The 22383-nt window shown below is 40.1% G+C and overlaps 1 protein-coding gene across 1 annotated transcript in view; it reads right to left on the reverse strand.

The window, feature by feature from the left end:
• lrig1 (leucine-rich repeats and immunoglobulin-like domains 1) overlaps positions 1 to 14750 on the reverse strand; it is a 44713-nt gene extending 29963 nt beyond the window's left edge. Inside the window, 3 exon segments of the mRNA XM_061727866.1 lie at positions 702 to 776; positions 1510 to 1581; positions 13738 to 14750. Coding sequence (XP_061583850.1) covers positions 702 to 776; positions 1510 to 1581; positions 13738 to 13943 — 353 coding nt within the window. The 5' untranslated portion in view covers positions 13944 to 14750.
• Positions 14751 to 22383: the final 7633 nt, after the last annotated feature.

A 22383-nucleotide genomic window follows, 5' to 3' on the forward strand; every position in this document is an offset into this window, starting at 1 on the left:
CACTGCAGAGGGTTAAACACAAAATGAGGCCTGGCTCAGGGCGTTAAATCATGTTTGACAGCAGCAGGAACTCAGTAGGAATTAGTTAACCGTCTGATGACATGCATTTTACTTTCGTATAACTGTATTAATCAAACTGCATGAATTAGGTTAGCAAGTTAACCCCTTCACAGAGCAAGTTTCCTTCACTTCCAAATCAGACTGTTAACGGACTGCCGAGCGCACGTTTGTGACATTAGCAAGCGTGCGCACGCCCTTCCCAAATACGGCAGTAAATCTCCGGTGGGATGCCAGCGCAGGCAGTCCCCACAGGCACGGTTTCACAACTGTGAGCAACCAAGTTGAAACCATATACGAGCTGACACTCCAAACAGCCAGCACCGCTCACTGCAGACAGGACCACATAGCTAGCTAATAAGACATGTCGGCTACTCAACCATTTACTAATCGCTCAAGACAGAACTCCATACTGACGCCAACAGAACTACCCAAAAGCAGAGGAGATTTTCCAACCTGCCTGCATGTGTGTAAAATCACATTAATAACTAACTTTATATTAAATCAGTGTTACTTCTGAGATGCAGAGATATCACTGACAGAGAGCAGGATCAATTCAAAAGGTCCCTCTCACTTGGGAATACAGTAAAAGAAGGTCCGGTGATGCTGTAAGCATGTGAATCAGTAAATTCAGAGGTACTCACAGGTACAGGGATACGATCTTGGAAGCAGCCTGTCCTAAATCTGGTATGGAGGTCAGCTCATTGTGATCCAGGCGCCTGAAAGTGTCAAACAGCATGTTAGAGAAGCAAACAGCCCAAAGAAACATGGAGAGAAAATAACACTAGTGGGTATTATGAATACATATGTGAAAAAAAAGACCTTGAAATAAAAGATACTTGAAAATTAGAATAAACTTTGTGCTTTCTGTACATCTCAAATAAGTATTGAATATTTTCACTTTGCTCAGTTGCAGAAAGCCAAATTCCATCCGAGCATAAATCAAAACATTTATAGTTCAAGTTGTCACGTCTGCCGCAAAGCAAGTGGCAAGTCATCCTTTTAAAAAACAAATATAACATGGGAGTAAAACAGATGTCCAGGAGCGTATGACTGGTCAGCCGGCCAGCCAAACATGCCACCGGTGTGTGTATTACTGGTTAGCTTGTGTGTTCCTTGTAGTCTGCCGCTGTGTGACCGAAAGCCAAGCCCTCTCCTCACCATATAAAATATTTACAAAGCCAGTGTTGGCCACAGAACGGGGTGGTGGAGGGGAAGGCTTAATATAGAAAACCACCACTTAATTCTCAATTGGACTGAGTTCAAGGCAACACACATGAGAATCCTGCTAGGAAGTGGTGTGGCAACCATGGGTGACATTAATCAGTATGAACTCATTGATAAAATGTTTCTTAACTGACAAGAGTGGATGAAAATGAAGAAATACACCTTTTAAAACACAACTGGGGGAAAAACAGCGGCTAATATTTCAGATTTTTCATGACTACTTACAATTCTCTCAAGTTGAAAAGGTTGGCAAAGGCTTCAACGTTGATAGAGGTCAGCTTGTTGTGGCTTAGATTTCTGGGGAAAAAAAGAGAAAAGATTTATTTAAAAAAGGTCAATCAAATCCAACAACTGAAGACAACAATTACAAAAGCCATCTTTTTGTCACAGACTTTTTTAGCAGTTCAAATGAAGATCCTGATCGATAGTTACAATTACATCTGCCATTTGACAAACAGCTTTATCAGTCCACAGATGTCTGAAAATACTGCAGTACACTTCAACCAGCCATCAAGAAGGGGCCAAATCAATACTATTGATGCAGAGTGGCTCTCTGGCTCTCGCTCTCCTGGCTCGCTTTCCAAACATAACCCACAGGCCGTTCATCTTCAGCAGTCAATTTGCACTTAAGGCTAACAGTGTATTTAATAGCTGGCACTTGACTTGTACAAAGGCTTATCAGACAGTGATTTGTCTGGTGATGTAGCGATACTGTCAGACAGCAAATGAAAGGGTAGTGGGACAATAGCGCACCTTCAACGCAGCTGCGTTTCAGTTTGAGAGTCCAACTGTATCAAAATTAAGCGTTTTCGTGCATAAAATTAAAAAAAAAAAAAAAAAAGGGTCTTTCACACGCACATCTTCCGCCTGGCATGCAGCCTGACTGTTGGCAGAGGGGAGGCTGCAGAGAGAGCAGTGTTTGTGTTTGTGTGTTGAGGTTAGGCTGGGCAAGACAAAGGGAGCCCACAGTCTGAATCCGCCTGCCTCTAGCCCCTCAATCCCTCTGTCCAGACGTGAGAGACGGCCAAGGAATGTTTCACAGGCCTGCTGAAAGATGGCGGCTTGTTCCCAGAGACGGGGGGACACTTTTACCTGGTGTAACAAATTCCTCGTTCGGCTCTGTCACCGTCGCCTTAAAAGACCACGGCAGCAGGCGAACATGCGGGAGTTTGGTGGTAAATAAAATCAATGATTTAATGCCACACATATTTTCGGGAAAGCGGGAGTAGGTTTTAACGCCGATGTGCTGGCAAACTAATATTATTGTCATGCATACAAAGACTATTTGAACAGTCAATCTCTATGAGCCCACAGATTTCCCTTTCTTGTCTACTATACTGAATTGCAGATAATGAGACCTTTCCCTCAATTCTTCCTTTCAACATGTGTGTGAAACAAGATAATTGAAACAAGATAATAGCAGGGCATGTGTCTGCCCTCCAGGCGAAGGCCTGACAAGGAGGTGTGCATAAATGTCAATGTCATGAAAAGCATTCACTGGAGCACCTCCTATTTTGGCCTGGATTGCTAAATTGTTGCCCCCTGCAACAGGAGGCAATTACCCCGTTACGGTGAAGTGACAACACGGCACTCCCACCGGCCGCCTCTGCCTGGAGGTACGTACAATGGTCCAACACATACAGGATAAACTGGGAAGAGTCATCCCGTCATCAGGAAGAGCAAGCCATAGTTTTTATTAACCTGCTTTGGCAGAGAACGGGTCGAGGAAATTTACAAGTCAGGCCTGAATTACCAGAAAATAACACTTTCTCCAGAAGCTTCCTCAACAAGGAGCTCAGACAGTAATTAAAGGTGGAGGGAGGTAGCTATGTGTATTATTAGGGCTGTTCGATTAATCGATTTTAAATCGTAATCGCGATTATGTAATTAGAACGATGTTAAAACGTGAAACTCGTAAAATCGATTTTTCACTTCTTTTTTTTTTAAATTATTATTTTTTTTTTTTTTTTTTTTTTTTTTTTTTTTTTTTAAATTGGACATATAACTTACTGTATGTTTGCAAGTGCTGATTTGCTGATTTTTTTTTCAGAGATAAAACTTTATATTTTATTATATTTTTTAAAACTTTTTTTCAACTTATTTTACAGAGTTTTGCACTTTATTCATTCATTTTGGGGCAAATGTTCAATAAAAAAACAGCATATTTGAAATCATTTCTTTGCCTTTTGTCAATTCACAAAATAATCGTAATCGTAATCGAAAATCGGATTTTGAGAGAAAAAAATCAAGATTTTATTTTTGGGCAAAATCGAACAGCCCTAATATATATATATATATATATATATATATATATATATATATATATATATATATATATATATATATATATATATATATATATATATATATATATCTATATCTATAACAGCTCAAAAACAAGAGCATGATTGATAGAAAGGTGATGACAAATGTGGGGGAAAATGTAAATTAAAATCACATTTGAGAGTCAAACTTGCCACACTGGTGCTGCAGGCCATAGGAACAAACAAAACTGTGCCTTTATGTGCTTACGGAAGCATGTATGTGCCTTTTTCCTGAGTCACATTTATTGTTTACACAGCTGAATCTTTCTCTCACTTCACTCAGAAAGATTTATTCTCTTACATATCAGATCAGATAAGTTTCACAGCGTTTTAACACCTACTGCAGGAGGAGATGGTGATAAGGCGAGTTTCCCTCCCTCTCTAACTCCCTCCCCCACCTCTCTTATAAGGAAGAGAGAAGAAAAAGGGAGGGGGACATAGGTAATACTTTCCAGAAAGTGACCTTACACTCATGCAGTTGCTGGAAGAATTTGATGTGACGGAATCAGAAAAAGTTGTACGAGCTTTGCAAATGGAGAGATGTAGGTAGAAAGGCCAACAGAAACAAACACACTCGAAAGAATGGGACCAAACAAAACATCCTGCCAGATACTAAACTGGGTTTTGCATTCCAAAATCTTCCACAAGTTTATGGAAAATAAGTCATTTAATCTGACCAGGTGCAGTATTAGTTTGATGTGTACAGTTGAGTCCGTGTGGCAACCATTACTAAACAATTACATTCTGAAATATTCCGAATGCTTTTCCATCCATGTGGTACAGTCTGTTCATTACAGGCATGACTGTTTGACAGTCAGCAAGATATAAAGCAAAAGCACTGCCAGGCACTTGACCAGGAAAACTAAGAGATGGTTCAAACTGAGCGGTGGTCACTGGAGGGAAATGTTGCCACACCGACTTCAAGCTGCTGTTACTGGAGCACTTCACCCTGTTGGGCCCGTCACAACCCACAACAGACCTGGTGGTAAGAACCACAGCTCAAGCACAGAAGAGGCTGGAGCTCCCCAGAAAAAACACCGGAAGATCCTGAACTCTGGTCTGTTAAATGGAGTTCATACCAACAATATTATAAAAGCATGTGTCTGGGGATCTTGTAACAACGATTCCAGGTATTCTGGAGTTTATTTTGGATTTATTTCCATCTAAATATCTGCTTTGGATAAAGCTGCAAATTTTGCATCCACAAGATCAACAAGGAAGTCATCATTTGTTCTAAGGTAGATCTGAACTCTGCGAACGTTGCCTAAAGTTATTTATTTGCAACCATTGTGTAGCAACCCACCCTTTACCTTGGAACAGTTAGCAACCTCGCACTACAATTAGCCAACATTAATCAGCACTACTGTTGTGAATCGCCCTCAGATGATGGATCCGGAGACCCAGACGCAAAATTATAACGGTAAATCTAGTGCAAGGTAGCCAGAAGTATCACATCTGCATAATTTCAGCTCTAGTGCTAGATAGCTAATAGTAAATATGAAGTCATGCCTTTCAAAATTAAACTAATTAAAAGTAAAAGTTAATTCATTTAATTCAGTACATGAGCAGTAATGATCCTGGATGTCATGATTGCAACCACCGTAAGATGAGGCTTCTGCAGCTGCACTGCGATCAGCCAAATCCTCTTCAACTTGTTTTATTACCACCCAAATCTATTCTAATATTTTAACATATCCCTCAATGGCATATTTAAGTCCCATTTCAATGATACATGATGAAAAGTGGTAATTTTGGTGTAAAACCTCTCTAAGTATCTTGGGACAGATAGTAGCATTTATAAAATGCTTAACAACACTGATAGATTGTCCCACTTAGCAACAGTAAACTAAAGGGGTTGGGGGATAGATCAAATGAAAAAAAAGGCTTCATTTTTATCTATTTTTTGGCAAATATTTGGCCATCAGTCAGCACAAAGTTCAGCATAACCTGCTTAAAGTCAGCAGAACTTGAGAGACGTGAAGTGAGGGGGCAGCTGTACTGAGAGCTCGCCTTGGATAAAAGAGGAAAAACCACTCACAGCTGCCTTCGCTCAAGTCTAAAAACACAGAGCCCAGGACGTGTCAGAAATCAGTTCCTCGCCAAAAATGTCATGGCAATGTCAGAAACAAACAATTTCTGTTAATTAATTGAAAGATAATAAATAAATCCCTGAGCAAGTCATAATCAATAACGTTTTCTTCCTTCACAACATCAGCCAAACTGGTAAAGAGCTCTTCAAAAACCATCTCTCATAAAAGCCCCTCCTTGACAATAGGCTCAGCCTGCAGCCGACTATCACTGCTGCACCACATAACTGATGTGACATATAAAACTCATTAAAAACCTTTCAAAAATAGCTGTGTTATGGCTGCTGTGGGAGTACAGCAGAGCTGGGAGTATTGAAGTGATGTCATAACATATGACACTATGCTTGTAAGTCAGTACATTGTCAGTATGTGGGGGAGAAGCTGGGAGCAGGCTTGCACATCGGGAGATGCATCATCATTATCTTTCTCATTTCTACAACAGATAAATGGAGTGTTAACTTTGCTCGTTGAAAGTGCAAAATGGTGTCAATGATGAACCCCCTCTCTCGTCCAGCTGCAAGACAAAAGCCCTTTAATGTGGTCTGTTTCAAAGAATCATAAACCTGGTGAAAGAATAACCTGATCATCACAGAGCTAGGCACACACATTCATACCCACCACTCTTCCTGTCATTAAGGGTGGGTTTATAGCCCAGCAACTGCAGTGAGAGTGTACACAATGCTAAGACTAGCTCCGGGCCACCAATTAACGCACAAGTCAAACAGGGAGGAAGAAAAGAAGTCACTTTATCATCAGCTTTGACAAGGTTAAAAGCATAAGCCAGCCAACTTGATCTACGATCATAATAAAAAGTCTGATTTGCTGAAATTACAGCAGAAACACTAGTAAATATACAATCTTGGTATGGAGAGAGGAGCACTGAAAAGCAAGATCAGAGCGCTGCACTTCTGATATGTTCAGCATATTTTCCCATTTACATAACAGATTCTCACCAGCCATTACAAATTTCAGCTTAAAGATGCAGCTGCGGCTGTTGAAATCAGCCAGACTAGAAGCAGCACTAGGTGCTGAAGGCGGCCCACATCTTGGGGCCACGTGGAGCACAGTTCTCTATTCTGATGATGTGGGGCTTGAACAGGAGATGAGGCAAAGCCCTCCAAACAAACAGGCTGAGAAAAAGTGTGTACTACCCTGAAGCATCGCATGAACCCACGACCACGACCAACAACGAATCAGAAGTACAATAACAGTCGTGCTGCGGAGGCTGCATGCATGTTTAAGCAAACTAAGCTCATACACACACAGGATTGCAGCCCTGCATTAAACACTAAGTTCCATTGTGATGACAATGTAATTTGTTACAAATGGCGCCAGACATTATGAGCAGAGGGAAATGAGCGTTCCCAATTGAACTGTTAGAAAAACATAAACACACTACGTCTCTTTAGTGGGGCTATTATTATTGTACAACAAGACAGTTGACCTTATGCTCTCATCTTCAATGTGAAGAAAAAGATTTTCCCTACCATTTCTCTGATTTACAGACCAATAGTCTTTGCTATTAATATCTTCATATAAGGTTGTCTCGCCCCCTCACAGCTCTGATGCTGCTTCTTACACTATCAAAAGGTTGAAGAGGCTGGGGTCCAAAAAGAGTCTGGTCCAAGTCCCTCTTCAAACTTCTGAAGCTGATTCACTTGCACAGTACCTCTCACACTGAGTCCAAGTCACGCTTTTTTTATCTTCTCCACATTTACAAACTCTTACCAGATGTAGAGTTCATAGATGACTCATTGATCAAAAACACTTTGTAGACACTGACTTTGAAAAAACTGAGGCAGATTTTTTTTTTTTTTTTTTTTTTTAAATCACTTGCGCCCCGTCCCCAACAACATCTTCACAAACTCTGCTCACTGAATTCCTGCAGGATGACTTGTGGCATTAATGTCAACCGTCACTGAAGCCATAGTGAGTTAATTCCATATTTTCATGTTATTGGCAGACTTTATCTCTTGTTATTCAAGTAAAAACTCAGTATTAGCTGTTTTTTTTCCAAATCTATTTACAGATAAGTTGCATAAATGATTCCAACGAGCTGAAAATATGACTGTTTACAATACATCCTATTTCCATATGTACACTGCCAGTGCCTCTACTTACAGCTAGATAATAAAATAATAAATACATAAAAATAAAGAGCAGCTGACAATAATCAGTGTGGAATCAGTGCTGAAACCCTTTCAAATTCCCAAGCTGGGACTTTAAAATATCTGCCAGGGGCTTGCAAGACATGAGGCTATCAAAACTATGACAATAAACAAACTAGGTATAATCACTCCCCAAACCACAAAATTACAAGGCTGTGGAGCGAGAAATGCCCGAGAAACCACCAGGGAATCAGCCTCACTGAGTGGTACTGCTGTAGCTGCATTTCTGGCCTGACCACTGAAACGTCCATGTGTTTTAGAAGATGACACATTTCTGCAGCTTGTCCTTCTGTCACGTTCAACTCAACAGAAAGACTGTGCCAAAGAAAAAAAACCTCACACTAGTTTAAAACTGGCTCGTAGAGCTGGGTTAGACACAGTAAACTTAAAAATACAGGTGTTGCAAAATGACAAGCGGGGAAAGTCAATGAGATTCTCCTGCAGCATCTGTCATCTGGGTTCCTTGTGTGAGTTACAACATGTGTCACAGTGGTTGAGGCTTCTGACCACTCACATAACTTTTACCAACAAGTGGAACCAGCATGATGGCAACAGCAGAGGCAGACCGCAACATTAATAAAACGCCGACATGCAGAGGGTGGGAAATGCCCCCCACCCCCCGCCCCTCCTCATATTCCCCCCAGGACAGGTGATCTGAAAGCTGCCCCCGCTCCCCCCCAGACCAGTTACTAACCAGCTGGCGGGGCTCTCAGGGCCTGCAGAGAAACCCCTGGCACAAACCCACTTCCTGAGTGCGGCAGTCAAAACCAGCTGTTGGGGGTAGTGTGAACCAATAAGGCTTTAACTGTGTGGTTGAAGGGAACGGCTTGGGGTTGTGTCACAGCAGAGTTTGGTGTACACCAAGCAGGCTGTCGAGCAAATTTGAAAACTCAGTAAAAAAAAAAAGTCTCAGGAAATTCCAACTCGCAAGGGGGGATCATTCAAGATCAGGGAGACGCAACAGCTAAATACAGACAGATGTAAATATTGCCAAAGACCATTAACAAAGTGTAGCTTTCTATAAAAACAAAAAAAAAAGGATGTTACAATCTTGTATGAGAAAAGAGAGAAGCAAGCTGGCAAACAGACACCCAGTATCTACTTAATCTCTATCCAACACAGCAATCATAACCAAAATTAGTAATGCTCATGCTTTTATTTACTTGCAAAATCCCATTACACCAGTGGCACTGTGGTAAGAAGTGCTTTTTATACACATTACTGTGGCTGCAAATAAGATAAAACACCACTCCTGAGAGAGAATATGTGACTTGCTTCATGTTCAGCCTATTCATCAATCATGAGAACAGATAAACATCTGAGACTAATGGCCAGTTTGTTACGTGTATATAGTACTGATGAAAAACAGCAACAGATGTGGCTGAAAAAGTAATTCACAACAACGGAGGCTCCAAAGAAGCTGTGACTTCATAATTTTAAAGGCATACTGTAAAGAAACCTCTGTGCGTGAAAACCAAGGTGGCAAAAATGATTGATATTCCTATATGATGGGATCAATACTGTTGCAACAGCAACGAGTACACTCAGGTATAACTCCACTCTTCCCAAGCACCCCCGTCACACAGAGAAACATTGAAATCAGGATCCAGGAGGATTATTATTTTTAAAACTGGAGTGCATCATTGACGCTTCTTTTTTTTTTTTTTATCTGCATCAATGTTTGTGCTTTTGTTTGTGCCTGGCAGGACTATAGACTGCTACCGATGGATGCAGCACACGCTGGAACCTGCCCTCTGGACAAATACACATTAAAAAAAACAAGACTTTTGTTTAGCACAAGTTTACGCACCTGGCCAGGGGAGCTGCAATCATTATTTGGCCAACACAGCCCCAAAGGCCAATTTTCATTGATTGTAAATCAGACACGGTTTGAATTCATGGTCATTAACCTGAAGAAAAATTGACAAATCATACAAGGCAATTGTTTTGAGAATTGAATTGGCTAACACATGATATTTAAGCCTTTGGGCAAAACAGCTTCCCAGTTGTTGTGGGTGTTAAAATCAGTGGAATGTGTTTTCAGTGCAACAGTTTCATTCACAGGAATAAACCTAAAATAAGACCATTTTAAGACACACCTTGTAGTTATCTTTAAAAAGGTCTTTTGCCACAGAGTGTGAAAATGTTGCAAATAGCATGTGCCACATGCTAAAAAAAAATCCTGCAGGCTCTGCAACTCTCCTACACGATGGTGAGGGTTTAACTATCTATAAGAGCGACTTACTGCTATGTGAAGCTGTATTAATTGCAAGTCCTGAGGTTCATTACTCTAATCCTAATTTAGGAACTACAGCTACATTACAGCACAGTAACCATCCACACATAAGGGTGGAAAATCTTCATTACTTGGGCTGGATTTAAGCTCTCTGCTTGAAAAAAAGGCTTGTAAATTGATATTAGGAAAAGTCCCAGTTCAGGGGAATCTGGGTGATTAACAGTTATGTATTTAACAAGTGGATCTAACATGTGTTTTAGAGATTGTTCCCTCAAGAGAGAAACATCTAAGGAGGGGTAAGGGTATGCGGCTTACTTAGAGCTTTTCCACCAGCTCAGAATCGGTGCTGGAGTTAGAGCCAGTTCCAAACAGGTTCTACAAGGACCTTGCTTAGTTGCTTTTCCAGTGGCCAGAGATCACTGGAGAGCCAGGACCCTAAGACACCAGTTACGTCACCAATTTGAAGCAGGACATCCATAAAAGGAGCACAAAACCTAAATGTCCTAAAGACCTGTAATGGAAACGTCTCTAATTTGAAAAAAAAACTGTCAAATATCACAGAAACCTTTTTACGCTTCCATGAGGTGGTTTTACAGACATGTTGATAACCCAGTCTAGCCAAAAATGTAATGGAAACGGGTTTTTTTTTGTATTTGCAAGTCTCTGACAGCACTGGGTGTGACGTAGCCAGTCAATCTAAATAATTTTCTAATTTCTAGTGGTTTTGGGCCTCAATAATACACTGTAGTTGTGATATAACACTGTTTTATCAGTATGCATTAAAGGTTTTAAAGGGTTTTGCATCTGAATAATTATTTGAATAATCATCCAATGCTTGTCTTCTTCTGTCTATTTTTGCAACAACAATGACAACGAATCGCAATAATTTGTCAAAGACAAAAGGTTTGTTTGCCCATCTTCTTAGTCTTTTTGACGGATGGCAATGGAAACACTTTCATAAAAAAGAAAGAACACCACCAGTCAATGGAAACACCAACCTTCCTGCTGCAGTTCTTTTATATTGCTTTTCTTTTGTGAAAAGTGTGATGTACGGTAAATGCAACTATGGATGCTGCCCTTGGCCCCAAAAGTCTTGTTTGAAGTCCAGAATTCACTTAATGGAAGTTTCAGCCAGGACAAAAGTAAGTCTTTTTATAGTCATATATTTGCTGTACAGTAGATGCCTTTTTGATTGCATGATTAAGTCAGTAAGAATGCATCAAGAAATGTCCCAGTATGATATGTGTTTTAAACTCACAGGAGTTGTTTAAATATGGAGGTTGCATAGATTTGGTTGTTTAAAATCACACCCGGCCATCTGCATCTGGCCCCATAACATTTGGAGGCCAGCGTTGCACCAGTTCTCTTGGCACTAAGTCAATGCTTTCCTTGCCGCCAGTAGTTGAAAAGCAAGGAACTGGTGCGAAGCCCAGCACTAGCACTGAACTAGCACAGCAACCGCTTGGGTCGGACATCCATATATACCGTCCTTCCTAGTGCCTCTACTGTTGCTGCTGCAAACATAACGGAGACACTGATTTCCATCAGCTCATTTGCCTGAAGGTCTACATGGACAAGCACAGCTTGCTTGAAATCAAGCTCCGAGCACACTAACAAACTTAACTCTGCTGTATTGACAGGTTTAAATTGTTATTCTTGCTTTGAACAGTAAGGGCTTGTTGTAGTAACTAATTTGCATTGATTCTTCCAGCTTATTTACCAACCCCAGAGTAAGAGCAGTCGTTCCCTTTGAGGTGCCTGCCAACACAATGTGACCATCCGAAGTTGTGTGGAAATATGCAGCCATAGGTGTTTTAAGAGGTAATTCAAGGCCATAAAGCCATCCCCTTTGAAAACTAGAGGATTGCGGGTGCTTAAATCTTGACCGATAAGCTTTGGTTGAGATAAGAGAAGTAGGCTTGGAGAGAAGCAGGGCTTACACAGGATCCTATATTCATAACATCCAAAAGGTTTATAGCAGCTTTTTCGGATGGGACATTTGTCCCACAATAGACATCCAAGTCCATGATGACAGGACCTTCAGTGTGTGTCCTGGTGCACGAATGATAAACTGCGTGTGCACTTGATCTTGGCTAAGTGGTGCTTCAGGGCAATGTGGCTACCGGTGCACAAGTGTCATTATTCATGTGTGCAAAAGACTTCGTAAAAGTTGCATTCCTGACTTCACAGTGAAAGACAAACTACCTCACATAGGAACCTGGGAAGCAGATCAGGATTTGGACCTTTGCTCATTTACCTCAAGTTCCCAACAACACACACACACACACACACACACATTCAGGTTCTGTACAATCTAAAACAAGATGCCAAATTATCCCAGAGAACTGACTATTACCACTGGATGTAGCGCTTACAATAATCCGCAGTGAGAGCCAAACATTGATGAGGAGGACAGAGAGCAGTTTTGTCTATGAGTAAACTGTGTCATTCAGCTGGATATGCGTTTAAGTTCCCTCAAGTCTTGAGGAAGCTTCATAAAACTGTCACAAATTGGCTCATTTCCTAAATGAGCGAGCAGACAGGATATGAACTGTTGTCAGTCTTACCGTGACTGGTAAACTAACTTACAAGAAATGTAATTTGTGACGTGCATCTTACAACACAGAGAGGATAATACCTGTCATTAATCTGACTGAATAATGCCGATATTTATTCGTTATGACATGTTTGCTTGCTGACTCTGAAGGCACAGTATGTTCATTCTCTCTCCACAATACACAGAGAAAAAGCTGCTTCAGGCTGGTGCTATTAATGAAACAGAAACTTTGAAAGACATAAAAATGAATCGACTGGGATGACAGCCCAATCAATGCCTGTTACACCTAGGTGCCATCCTGAAAGTGATTTAAGTTTGCTCACCCTAAACAGCAATTCAATGTGACTGAAGAGAAACGTATTAAGAATACTTGGTAAATGAATGTTCCTGCCTTAGGAAGTTAGGAAACACCTGTTAATCTGCTGGGAATGAGCCGAAACTGAATGGAAACACATTTAGCACTAATTCAACTTGATTTTTTTTTTTTTTTTTTTTCAAATTGCAAAGGGACAATTGTCAAATGCAAAGTCTTGTTGCCTGGTTTCCCTGAGGTGAAGTATGTGGATCTTCAATTCATGAACTGCATAAACAACCATGAGGACGGTGCTGGTGGTAACTGCCAGTCTTATCAAAGTAAAGTCATTTTAACAATATATTCAAAGTTATAATATATAAGATATAGGTACTTTGACAACAGATCCCTGTCCTGATGTTTACAGTTGATGGGCAAACAAAAATTACTGCTATGCAACTCAAAGTAAAGTTTAAATAAATAGAAATCCTAAAACTTTATTCCTAGATAGAAAAAAACAACCTGTCATTGGCTTAATAGCCACCTGGCTGTCATTCACACACCTAAAAAAAGAGTTTGGGACATTATCTTTCAATTTCAATTTTCTTTAGTTTCTGGACTGGTGGATAAAAGCCTGAATTATGGTTCTGTGTTAAATCAACGCAGAGCCTACGCCGTAGCTTACGGCGTAGGGTTACGCAGCGACGCGCGCCGTACGCCGTAGGCTCTGCGTCGCTTTAACGGGGAAGCATAAATCAGCCTTAACAGATAGGATGCGGGTTGACTCACAGGGAGACGGTCCGGGCAGGAAGGTCCAGCGGCGCCGCCGTCAGCTCCAGGGCGCTGCAGTCCACTGAATCCCCTCTGCAGGTACAGTTCTCGGCACAAGGCAGGTCTGAGCCCAAACCACCACCGCTCAACAGTCCGACCACCGACAAGATTAAATAAAAAACACAGCGAGACGCATATCCAAATCGTCCCAGGGACGCCGCCATTTTGTATCCAGATTTAAAAAGCGCGACCGCTGAGCTCTCCTGGTGTAATAATGCGGCTCCGGCCTGCTTTACTACATTAAGTACTCTTGTAAGACCGAGGTTACTACGAAAAACTTTGTGGCAGCAAAGCGTTTTTCCGTCCCAAAGGCATTCATTAAGAAAAAAAGAAGAAAATAAAGTCCCTACAACTTTCTCCGCTGGTGTCGGACCGACGCGGGCTGGAAATCAAAGGTAATCAAAACTTAGACCACCATAAACCCCCTTATGCCACCTTGTAAGCGTAGTTTTAAATGTCAGAAGTATGTCCATATAAAGCCCAGAACTATTCCTCCCAGAAAAAGCAATAGCACTGCGTTTTCGGCTCACAAGTTTGAAAACGCGCACCGTAAAAGGACAGTAATAAGTTGGTGAGTCCGGCTGCAGCAGCGCTGGTGTAAACTTAGAAACCGGCGGTGTTGAAAAGTCCACCACGGTGTCAGATCTGCGGTAGATAAGCGACAAAACCGCAGCTATAGTGTTGAAAAGTCCAGCGGTGATTTTTTCAGGGCGAGCGCTGCGTGTCGTCCAGACGTGAGGAGCGTTTCTCTCTCGCATACATCCAACTCTGGAGAAGTGCGCACTCCGTCCATCCGAACACACGCAACTAACAGCTTTATCAGCTGAAGTCTGAGTTCACACAATCTCGGCGATCCGATTAATAGCAAAATAAACTCCCCCTTTTTTTCCTTCCGAGCGTGAGTTACCACAATTAGTTTTCTCCCGAGTTACTTTTCCCTTTTTTCTCTGGGTGATCGCTCTCTCCGCGAGAGAGACCCACGTTGGGAGCACAACAGCGCACTCCCGGGTCCTCCCAGCGCGGCTCCTGATTGGCTGGCGGGGTCCGAGGGCCGACTCTAGCTCTGCTGTGATTGGTCGAGCCCGGCTCTCCCCCGCGACGCCGGGGTGAAGAGCCTGTGAGCGGCTGTCAGTCAAGCGGTCGCTGAGCCCGCCTACGTTTCCCACCCTGGGGTGTGAAACCGCACGACCTCCCCTCACTCTCACTGCTTCTTAAAGGCACAATCGCCCCAGATCAAGCTCTGTAATCGCATTATAACAAGCCATAATAACATAATTGGTTTGAATGCCCGAACAATTTAATTCTGACATCAAGATTTACATGCAAAAGAAGGAGTCTGAGAGGAAGTGATAAACAGTCAGTTTCTTTTTTCAATACTGGTCATTTATTTAAAGGAGAAAAAAAGCACCCTGAGTTGAGTTGAGTTATACTTTAATGTCCACTAGGGAAATTTGTTTTAGGCATCAAATACATGCATAGCGTATAAAAACACTTACAATCAGAGATGTCAAAAGTATTCACATTCATTACTTAGATAGAAGTATAGATACTAGAGTTTAAAAATACTCCTGTAGAAGTTGAAGTATCAACTCAAGTTTTTTACTCAAGTAAAAGTATAAAAGTACTGGTTTCAAAACTACTTAAAGTATAAAAGTAAAAGTAATGTAAGGGGGAAAAAGGACAAAAGCCATGGAAAATGAGTAAATCTTAGTATAATGCAAATATATTAAAGAACCATATATGTGTACTATTGAGCATTAACATGTGTTTCAGAGAGCAGAAGATATGATGACTAGTTACCTATAAGTATTGTAATGGTGCAAAAAGTCAAACTTCAGAGGCATGTTATCATTTATCCTAACCTTTATTGGAATGTACATCCAAGTTTAGTTGCAGGAATCTGAGGGAACGGATGTAAGAACAAAACTGGACAAGAACATCTGAAACAACCACAACCAAATTCACTCTATCCGGATGGAGCAATTTAACTGGATATTTTTTTTTAAAGGCCGAAATGAAATAGAGTAACAAGGCTGTTTTTAAAATGTAAGGAGTAAAAAGTACAGATAATTGCGTGAAAATGTAAGGAGTAAAAGTAAAAAGTCGTCTGAAAAATAATTACTCCAGTGAAGTATAGATAACCAAAATCTCTACTTAAGTAAGATAACAAAGTATTTTTACTTCGTTACTTGACACCTCTGCTTACAATCAACACATACAGACAGCAACTGATATCAGACTCAATAACACAATAAAATTAGTGAGAAACCAAGCAGCAGTGAACGACATTGCACATACCCTAGGCAAAAATTGCATTTATCCCGGAACCTCATTTCATTATTTGGTACAGTAGGAAAAGAGCAAGAACAATGAATAAAAACAAGCTATTTCCTCATTAGCAGCATAGTAGTAAAGATATAAAAACAAGGACTGACTACTACTGGATCCGTCACTACTGCACCCTGTACAGCAAACTAACTAAACTAAGGAGTCCAATTCTCCTAATTTTTTGTCCTCACTGAAAATAACATTCCTATAAATTCATCAACTTATTTGTGATCATTGAATAAAAAAATGTATGACACCCATTTGGCAGTGTGGCCTCAAAGACTTGATACATTTGGAAAAAAAAGGAGTTCACATTTGATTAGTCTCAGTTAAACTAATATATATTAAACTAATATTATGAAAATGTAAAATAAACAATGTACTGCCAAATTTAAGGCATTATGGGGGATTATATTTTAGATTTAATTATCCCAGTAACCAAATCAATCAAATTACCATAACTGAGTTAAAAAAGTACTATAAATACCTGCACAATTTAGGATCTTACAAGGAAAAATTGTATGAACTGAAAAAGTTGTGCAAATGCGTCTTATGTAAAATGTCTGGAAAATGATATACAATCTAAACGCCATTCAGTACTGGGCATACCTGTACTTTTAAGAATGTTTTATAATATTTAGTTTACTCAAGCAACATTTTTAACATAATCTTTTCATATCAACTAAAAAATTGAGGGCCTGACTACCTCTCATTACTATGTAAATAAATATGATGCCAAAATCAAACAATGTCTGGTTCCGGTGTACCTGAGCATATGCATATGCAACTTGTGTGTGTGTCATCCACCGTGATCTTCTCACCATTTGAGTTTGCCCTGCAACCGTCACATGATAGCACAAAATATTTCCCAAATGCCAAAATCGTGTTCGCCTGTTGTCCCAGAAAAGCACATCTGTGATAAATCAGCAGTCCTGTCAGCCTTCTGGTCCCATGAGCACTTTTTCTTATCACATTTTTTTTTTTCTTGGCACCCGTTTTTCTTCTTTTTTTTTTTGGATTGATTTTGTCAGAGCTATTGTGATCACTTCGTGTTGGGAGAAGGCCCAGATTTCATTGCCATTAATCACAATCACAGTGAGGACAGTTATTCACACCTGCAGCCCTCCAGGCAGTTTAGTGGCATAGTTCCTTGTTCCCTTCCCACTGAAGAGGCCAAGGTTTCATATTGCATCATGTGTGCATGAGCACACTAGTTTACAGGTGAGGCTTCTGGCTCACAAAGGCAAGAGAAATATCTGAGAAATGAGACTGTGAAAAAATGTCTTCACAGATGACAAAAAAATAATGAATAAAGGAGGATAAACAAATTCTGTGTCTTGTACTGATCTGACTGTGAAAACTAGGAATTGTTTAGTAAGAAAAATCCTTTAGCGTAGTATTTTCAAAATTGTTGGGAGTTTAGCAAATTTTCACATATGGACATTATTGAAGGGAAATTCCTAATAAATTATATATTAATTGAATAAAACTGGGTAGGATACATTATCGAATCATTTCTTTTGTTAGACAATACTCAACAATCCATTTAGGGCTTCATGCAAAATATAAGTGAACTTATTTTGAGTTTGTCTCAGATTGTAAAATGTTAACTTTACCATTTGTCTTTTCACACATTTACATATTATATTTGTAGCATTTGTAGCAGTCTGATAATCAAACCTTCCATTTATTTTATTACGTCATTATTTTTTATTTGTTATTTTTCTTTGTGTTTGAGGTCTAAACCATAATGGCTATTCAAAGCATGCTCAACCCTACATTTTGATGTTCATTTAACAGACTTGGTATGTGTACATAGGTACTTTGGGGGTCTATTTTCAGAGGACTGCTGACATGTCTTTTAATGTGATTTATTTGATGGATGACCTGTCGTGTATGATTTGGCACACAAATAACTTTAGAAGGGCACTCATACAGGATAGTCCTCTGCCAAGGCCAGTGCCCAAGGTTAGACTTTGAAAGAAAGAGCCACATAGTTCATTCTTTGGTCATGGGTTATGCTTTTACCAAGTTTCTGGAAAGTCAGATGGGTAAACTATAAGATGAAAGCTTTTAAGGACCAGTAACAGTACTTTAAACATAGGTCTGACCTTAACGAAGAAACAATGCAGCAAGAAAATATCACAAGCACCAACATAATTATTATACTACGCTCTTAAGAAATCAGGTGCTTATATATAACATGGTAAAGCATGGTATGGCCAGGGTTTTTTTCGTTACCATGACACTAATACTGTTTTATGCTACCTTGATCAAGGTGACCAAGTGAGCTTAACCAATGCTAAAAAGTGATATCGAAACACTGCAAACTGCTGATTTGATAGAGAACTGTCAACAGCATATGTACTAAAAACAAAAAAAGAGAAAAGAAAAGAAAAGCTATAAACAGAAGCTATTTCTTTGTTCTAAAGATACGTCTCTCAGCAAGGCTACTTCATCCATTTTCCCCATGGACCTACGAATACATACACAGTAGTGGGAGATTTGATATAAAAGGGAAGAAACAAGGGACACAGGAAGATCCTTCAACCTAAATTGACAAGGAAATTGACAGGCTCACTAAAAAAACAGGACAGCTCAAAAGCAGTTGAAGAAGGCTACAGAGGTTTGAAAGAACAGAACTTGTATATTGCAAGCTGAAATAAGACAACATTTGCAAAGCTAAGAAGGACAGAAACACTTCAGACATCAGCATAAATGAAAATAATGGCAAGGACCTGATTCTACAGCAACCCTTTCAACTTTGTAAAAGACATGTTTGACAAAGACGAGAGCAGGAGCACTGCAGAAGACTTATTCTGATGACTAGAAGTATGAGCCAGTTATTATCCTGGATAATGTGCATGTTATGGAACCCAAGGCCTGTCCACATCAGTCATACATCCGGATTGGTGGTGGGAAATTCACCAATGAATTTATTGATCGAAGCATATATGGATGATTTGACCACCACAACAACAAAACCTTGCAGAGATGGCTTCTACAGATACTCCATTAAAATATCAGGTGGCATTTAAGTCACACAAATCCTGCATCACCTTTACTACCAAAGAGCGGCTAATAAAACAAACTGTTACATGTCAGTGACAAACCAATCCCAGCAATCTTGGAGAAGGGCATCAAAAGCTCTGGAGCTGGTACAATAAAGACACCTAGCAAATGGAACAACTTTGGCACGACACATCTGACAGCTTCAAGAAAGTTAACAGCAATGCTTTGCTAGGAGGGTTGAAGCTTTCAAGTTTAAGTGCTTTCAGTTTGGGTTGCTACCTTGGTTCATGTGACCAATAACCATGCATGATATCTCATTATCCCATGCTATTTGTCAGGAGAGGCTGGTAAATTCTTGAGTGAGAAATGACTCAATCTGCCAAGGTGTCTCAATAGTGTCAGACTCTACAGCAGTGGAGACTTCTCACAGCTGATTTTCAAGCCTGGTTGAAGGAGAGAAAATCCATGCTGCAGCTATAATGGATGCGAAATCTGCCCTCGACCACTGAGCTATAGGAAGCAACATCCACCAAAGCAGAGGAGGTCTTGGCCCGGGAACAAAACATTTACCTGACAAAGGCAACCACTGCCAAATGCCAAACCACAGTGATAGGGGAGAAGAAGTAGCTATATGTTCCAAATCTGTAGCACAGGTCAGGCAGGATTGCTGGATGAGACGGGGGAGCATAGAAAAGGCGAAACTTACATGGAGCAAACTCTGGAGCATGGAGTCAATTAGGCTAAATTTCATCATAATTTCATCAAAACCAAGTATGACTTCCTGTTTTCTCCCACAAACATAAGTGTGTGGCTCAAGGAGGATCCATCATTCCCTCTGTGCACAGTCCCAGCAAGTCTTAATCACATCTTGGTGGGGTACAAGATCATCCTCATTTATGGCAGATACACTTGGCAACACAATCAGGTTCTTAGCTGCCTGGCAGCTGAGTTTGAGTACAAGAGGACATCCATCAGTGCACAACATCTCAACAAACAGTCACCGCACCAACAACCCCCAGCCTTCATCCAGGAAGGGAAAACGCTGATGGCCAACCCCCCACCTCCCACTTTAGGATCACTGAGCACAGCCCCCCCCACACGCCCCAAAATCACAACCACCCTCCAACCTGACCTGGGACCTCATGTACGAAGAGTTCGTGTATTTCATCGTAAATACTTGTTAACACACAGAAAAAATTCTGATGTTCAAAACTCAATCCATGCATCACAACCAACGTGAAATTGAACGCGGATACGGGGTCATGACACTCCTCCCTGTCCCTTCCCTGAAGTAGATCCATTTGAACATGAAAATTAGTATAACTATCCGTGAAAAAATGCTTATCTAAACAAGGAATTTGGAAAAGCAAGTGAAAAAAACATTAACCATGAGCAGGAGACACTTTCCTGTCAAGATGTCAGGAAAAACCACACCTGGAACTTTTGTTGCTGATGAGACCTTTGGAGGTGTTGTGGATTCATCATCGAAACACTGTTGATGTATAGTGCCGATGTGATGACCCCATGTGAAGCATTTTGACCTCTGCCACTAAGTGTAAAATTACAATTTTCCTCAGAGGCTTTATCTTCCTGTTCTTACCCCGGTTTTCCACCTGGACCTTTACACAGGAGCCATATTCAAGTATTGCCTACCAGAAGGGGTGCTGAAATATAAGGATTAAACAGTAGTATCCAGTCATTTTACTCAATCATTTGTTTCTGAGACGATAGTTGCCAGTTTTCTGTGGCAAATAACCACATACAGTGAATAAAATATAAAATATATTATTTTCATACTCTCTGCTTTAAGACTCCACCCACCCTTTTCATGGACGGTTTTGGCTTCTGCTGTCTGGTAAATGCCGTTGGAGCATCCGTGCTCCCACCACCAGACTAAAAATTAACCTTTACCCCTCTGCAAATCAGACTATTGAACAGGCGGACTGCGTACACTTCCTCCATACAGATGCAAAAAAAAAAGAGTGAAAATTGACTTTTTGCAAAGAATCTCATATTATTTTTCCACATTTTCATATTACTTGTACATTCTGCATATCGGTCAAAACATTCCTGCAACTTTATACATTACATTTCTAAATGACCTTATTTATACAGATTTTTTTTCTTTTTTTTTCTATTCTTATAGATTTTTGTTTTCATTTGCTTTTACTGTAGTATTAATTTGTTACTATTATTATCATCATCATTAGCATTATTGTTGTTATTTAACGTATGCCATATCACAAGTTTTTTCATTGCTCAGTGTAACCCTGTATTACTGCTGTGTACATAACAATAAACCTTGAATTTGGAGTCTTGAAACGTGTCCAAAAATTGAGGTGACACCACTTTGACAATCAACGAGATAGCCTGCCTATGTTGAGTTGTGCTGCCTTTTTATTTTTTGGAAAGGTTGGTGTCAGAGGAACTTTTAAATCACACAAAGTATGGTGGATAGTCTTAAGTTTGGTGTAGCTGACAAGCCAGTGTTAAGAATAGGCACATATCAGTATAACACTAAATCATTACTGAAAAAGCAAAATTTGGGATCTTAGCTCATCAAGTCTTTTTTCTTATTTTTATAAAAGTTAATAGGGATGGACGCTCTATAAGGAACACCCTTCGTTACACTGTGATAGCTAGACTGAGATAAATTATATCTTGTACTTGTATGCTGTATGCACTGAGATCTGCCTGATAGCTAGATCGATAAATAAATATATAATTTGCAAACTATTCTATAGTATGTTAAACATGCATATATACATTTTGCACAAAGCAGAAAGAATAGAAATTGTAAGAAAAACATGACAACATTGACATATTTTACAAAAATGGCACAATTTCTGTGCTCACCTGAACTCATTTTGTCCTGTTTGAATCTGTCAGGAGATTGCATTGTGAAGTAGTTAACGCCTGCACCAGATGTAGTCAGACCCTATCCATGTACTTTCTTTTTTTTCTGTGTCTGTGTGTATGTTTTAAAGCTATCATAGGCATTCATACAGGTGGAAGAAAATCAAAGGATAAATGTATACCTTTTAAGATTTAAGATTTGGTATCATCTGAATGTAAACTTTAGTTTCTTTTACATCTCTAATGATTCTAATACATATTACGTTTTCGCAGATTTGCAAAGTTAATGTGATGCTGGTAGTAGTGGTGGTAAGAGTGTCCAAGGACTGGAGCAATTCATCACGGTCATCTTACTGCAGTCTTCAAAGATAACAGCCCATCTGCTGCAGCTATTCATCAACTATAAAA

This window comes from Cololabis saira, chromosome 8 (genome assembly GCF_033807715.1).
Source record: "Cololabis saira isolate AMF1-May2022 chromosome 8, fColSai1.1, whole genome shotgun sequence".
Lineage (NCBI taxonomy): Eukaryota > Metazoa > Chordata > Actinopteri > Beloniformes > Belonidae > Cololabis > Cololabis saira.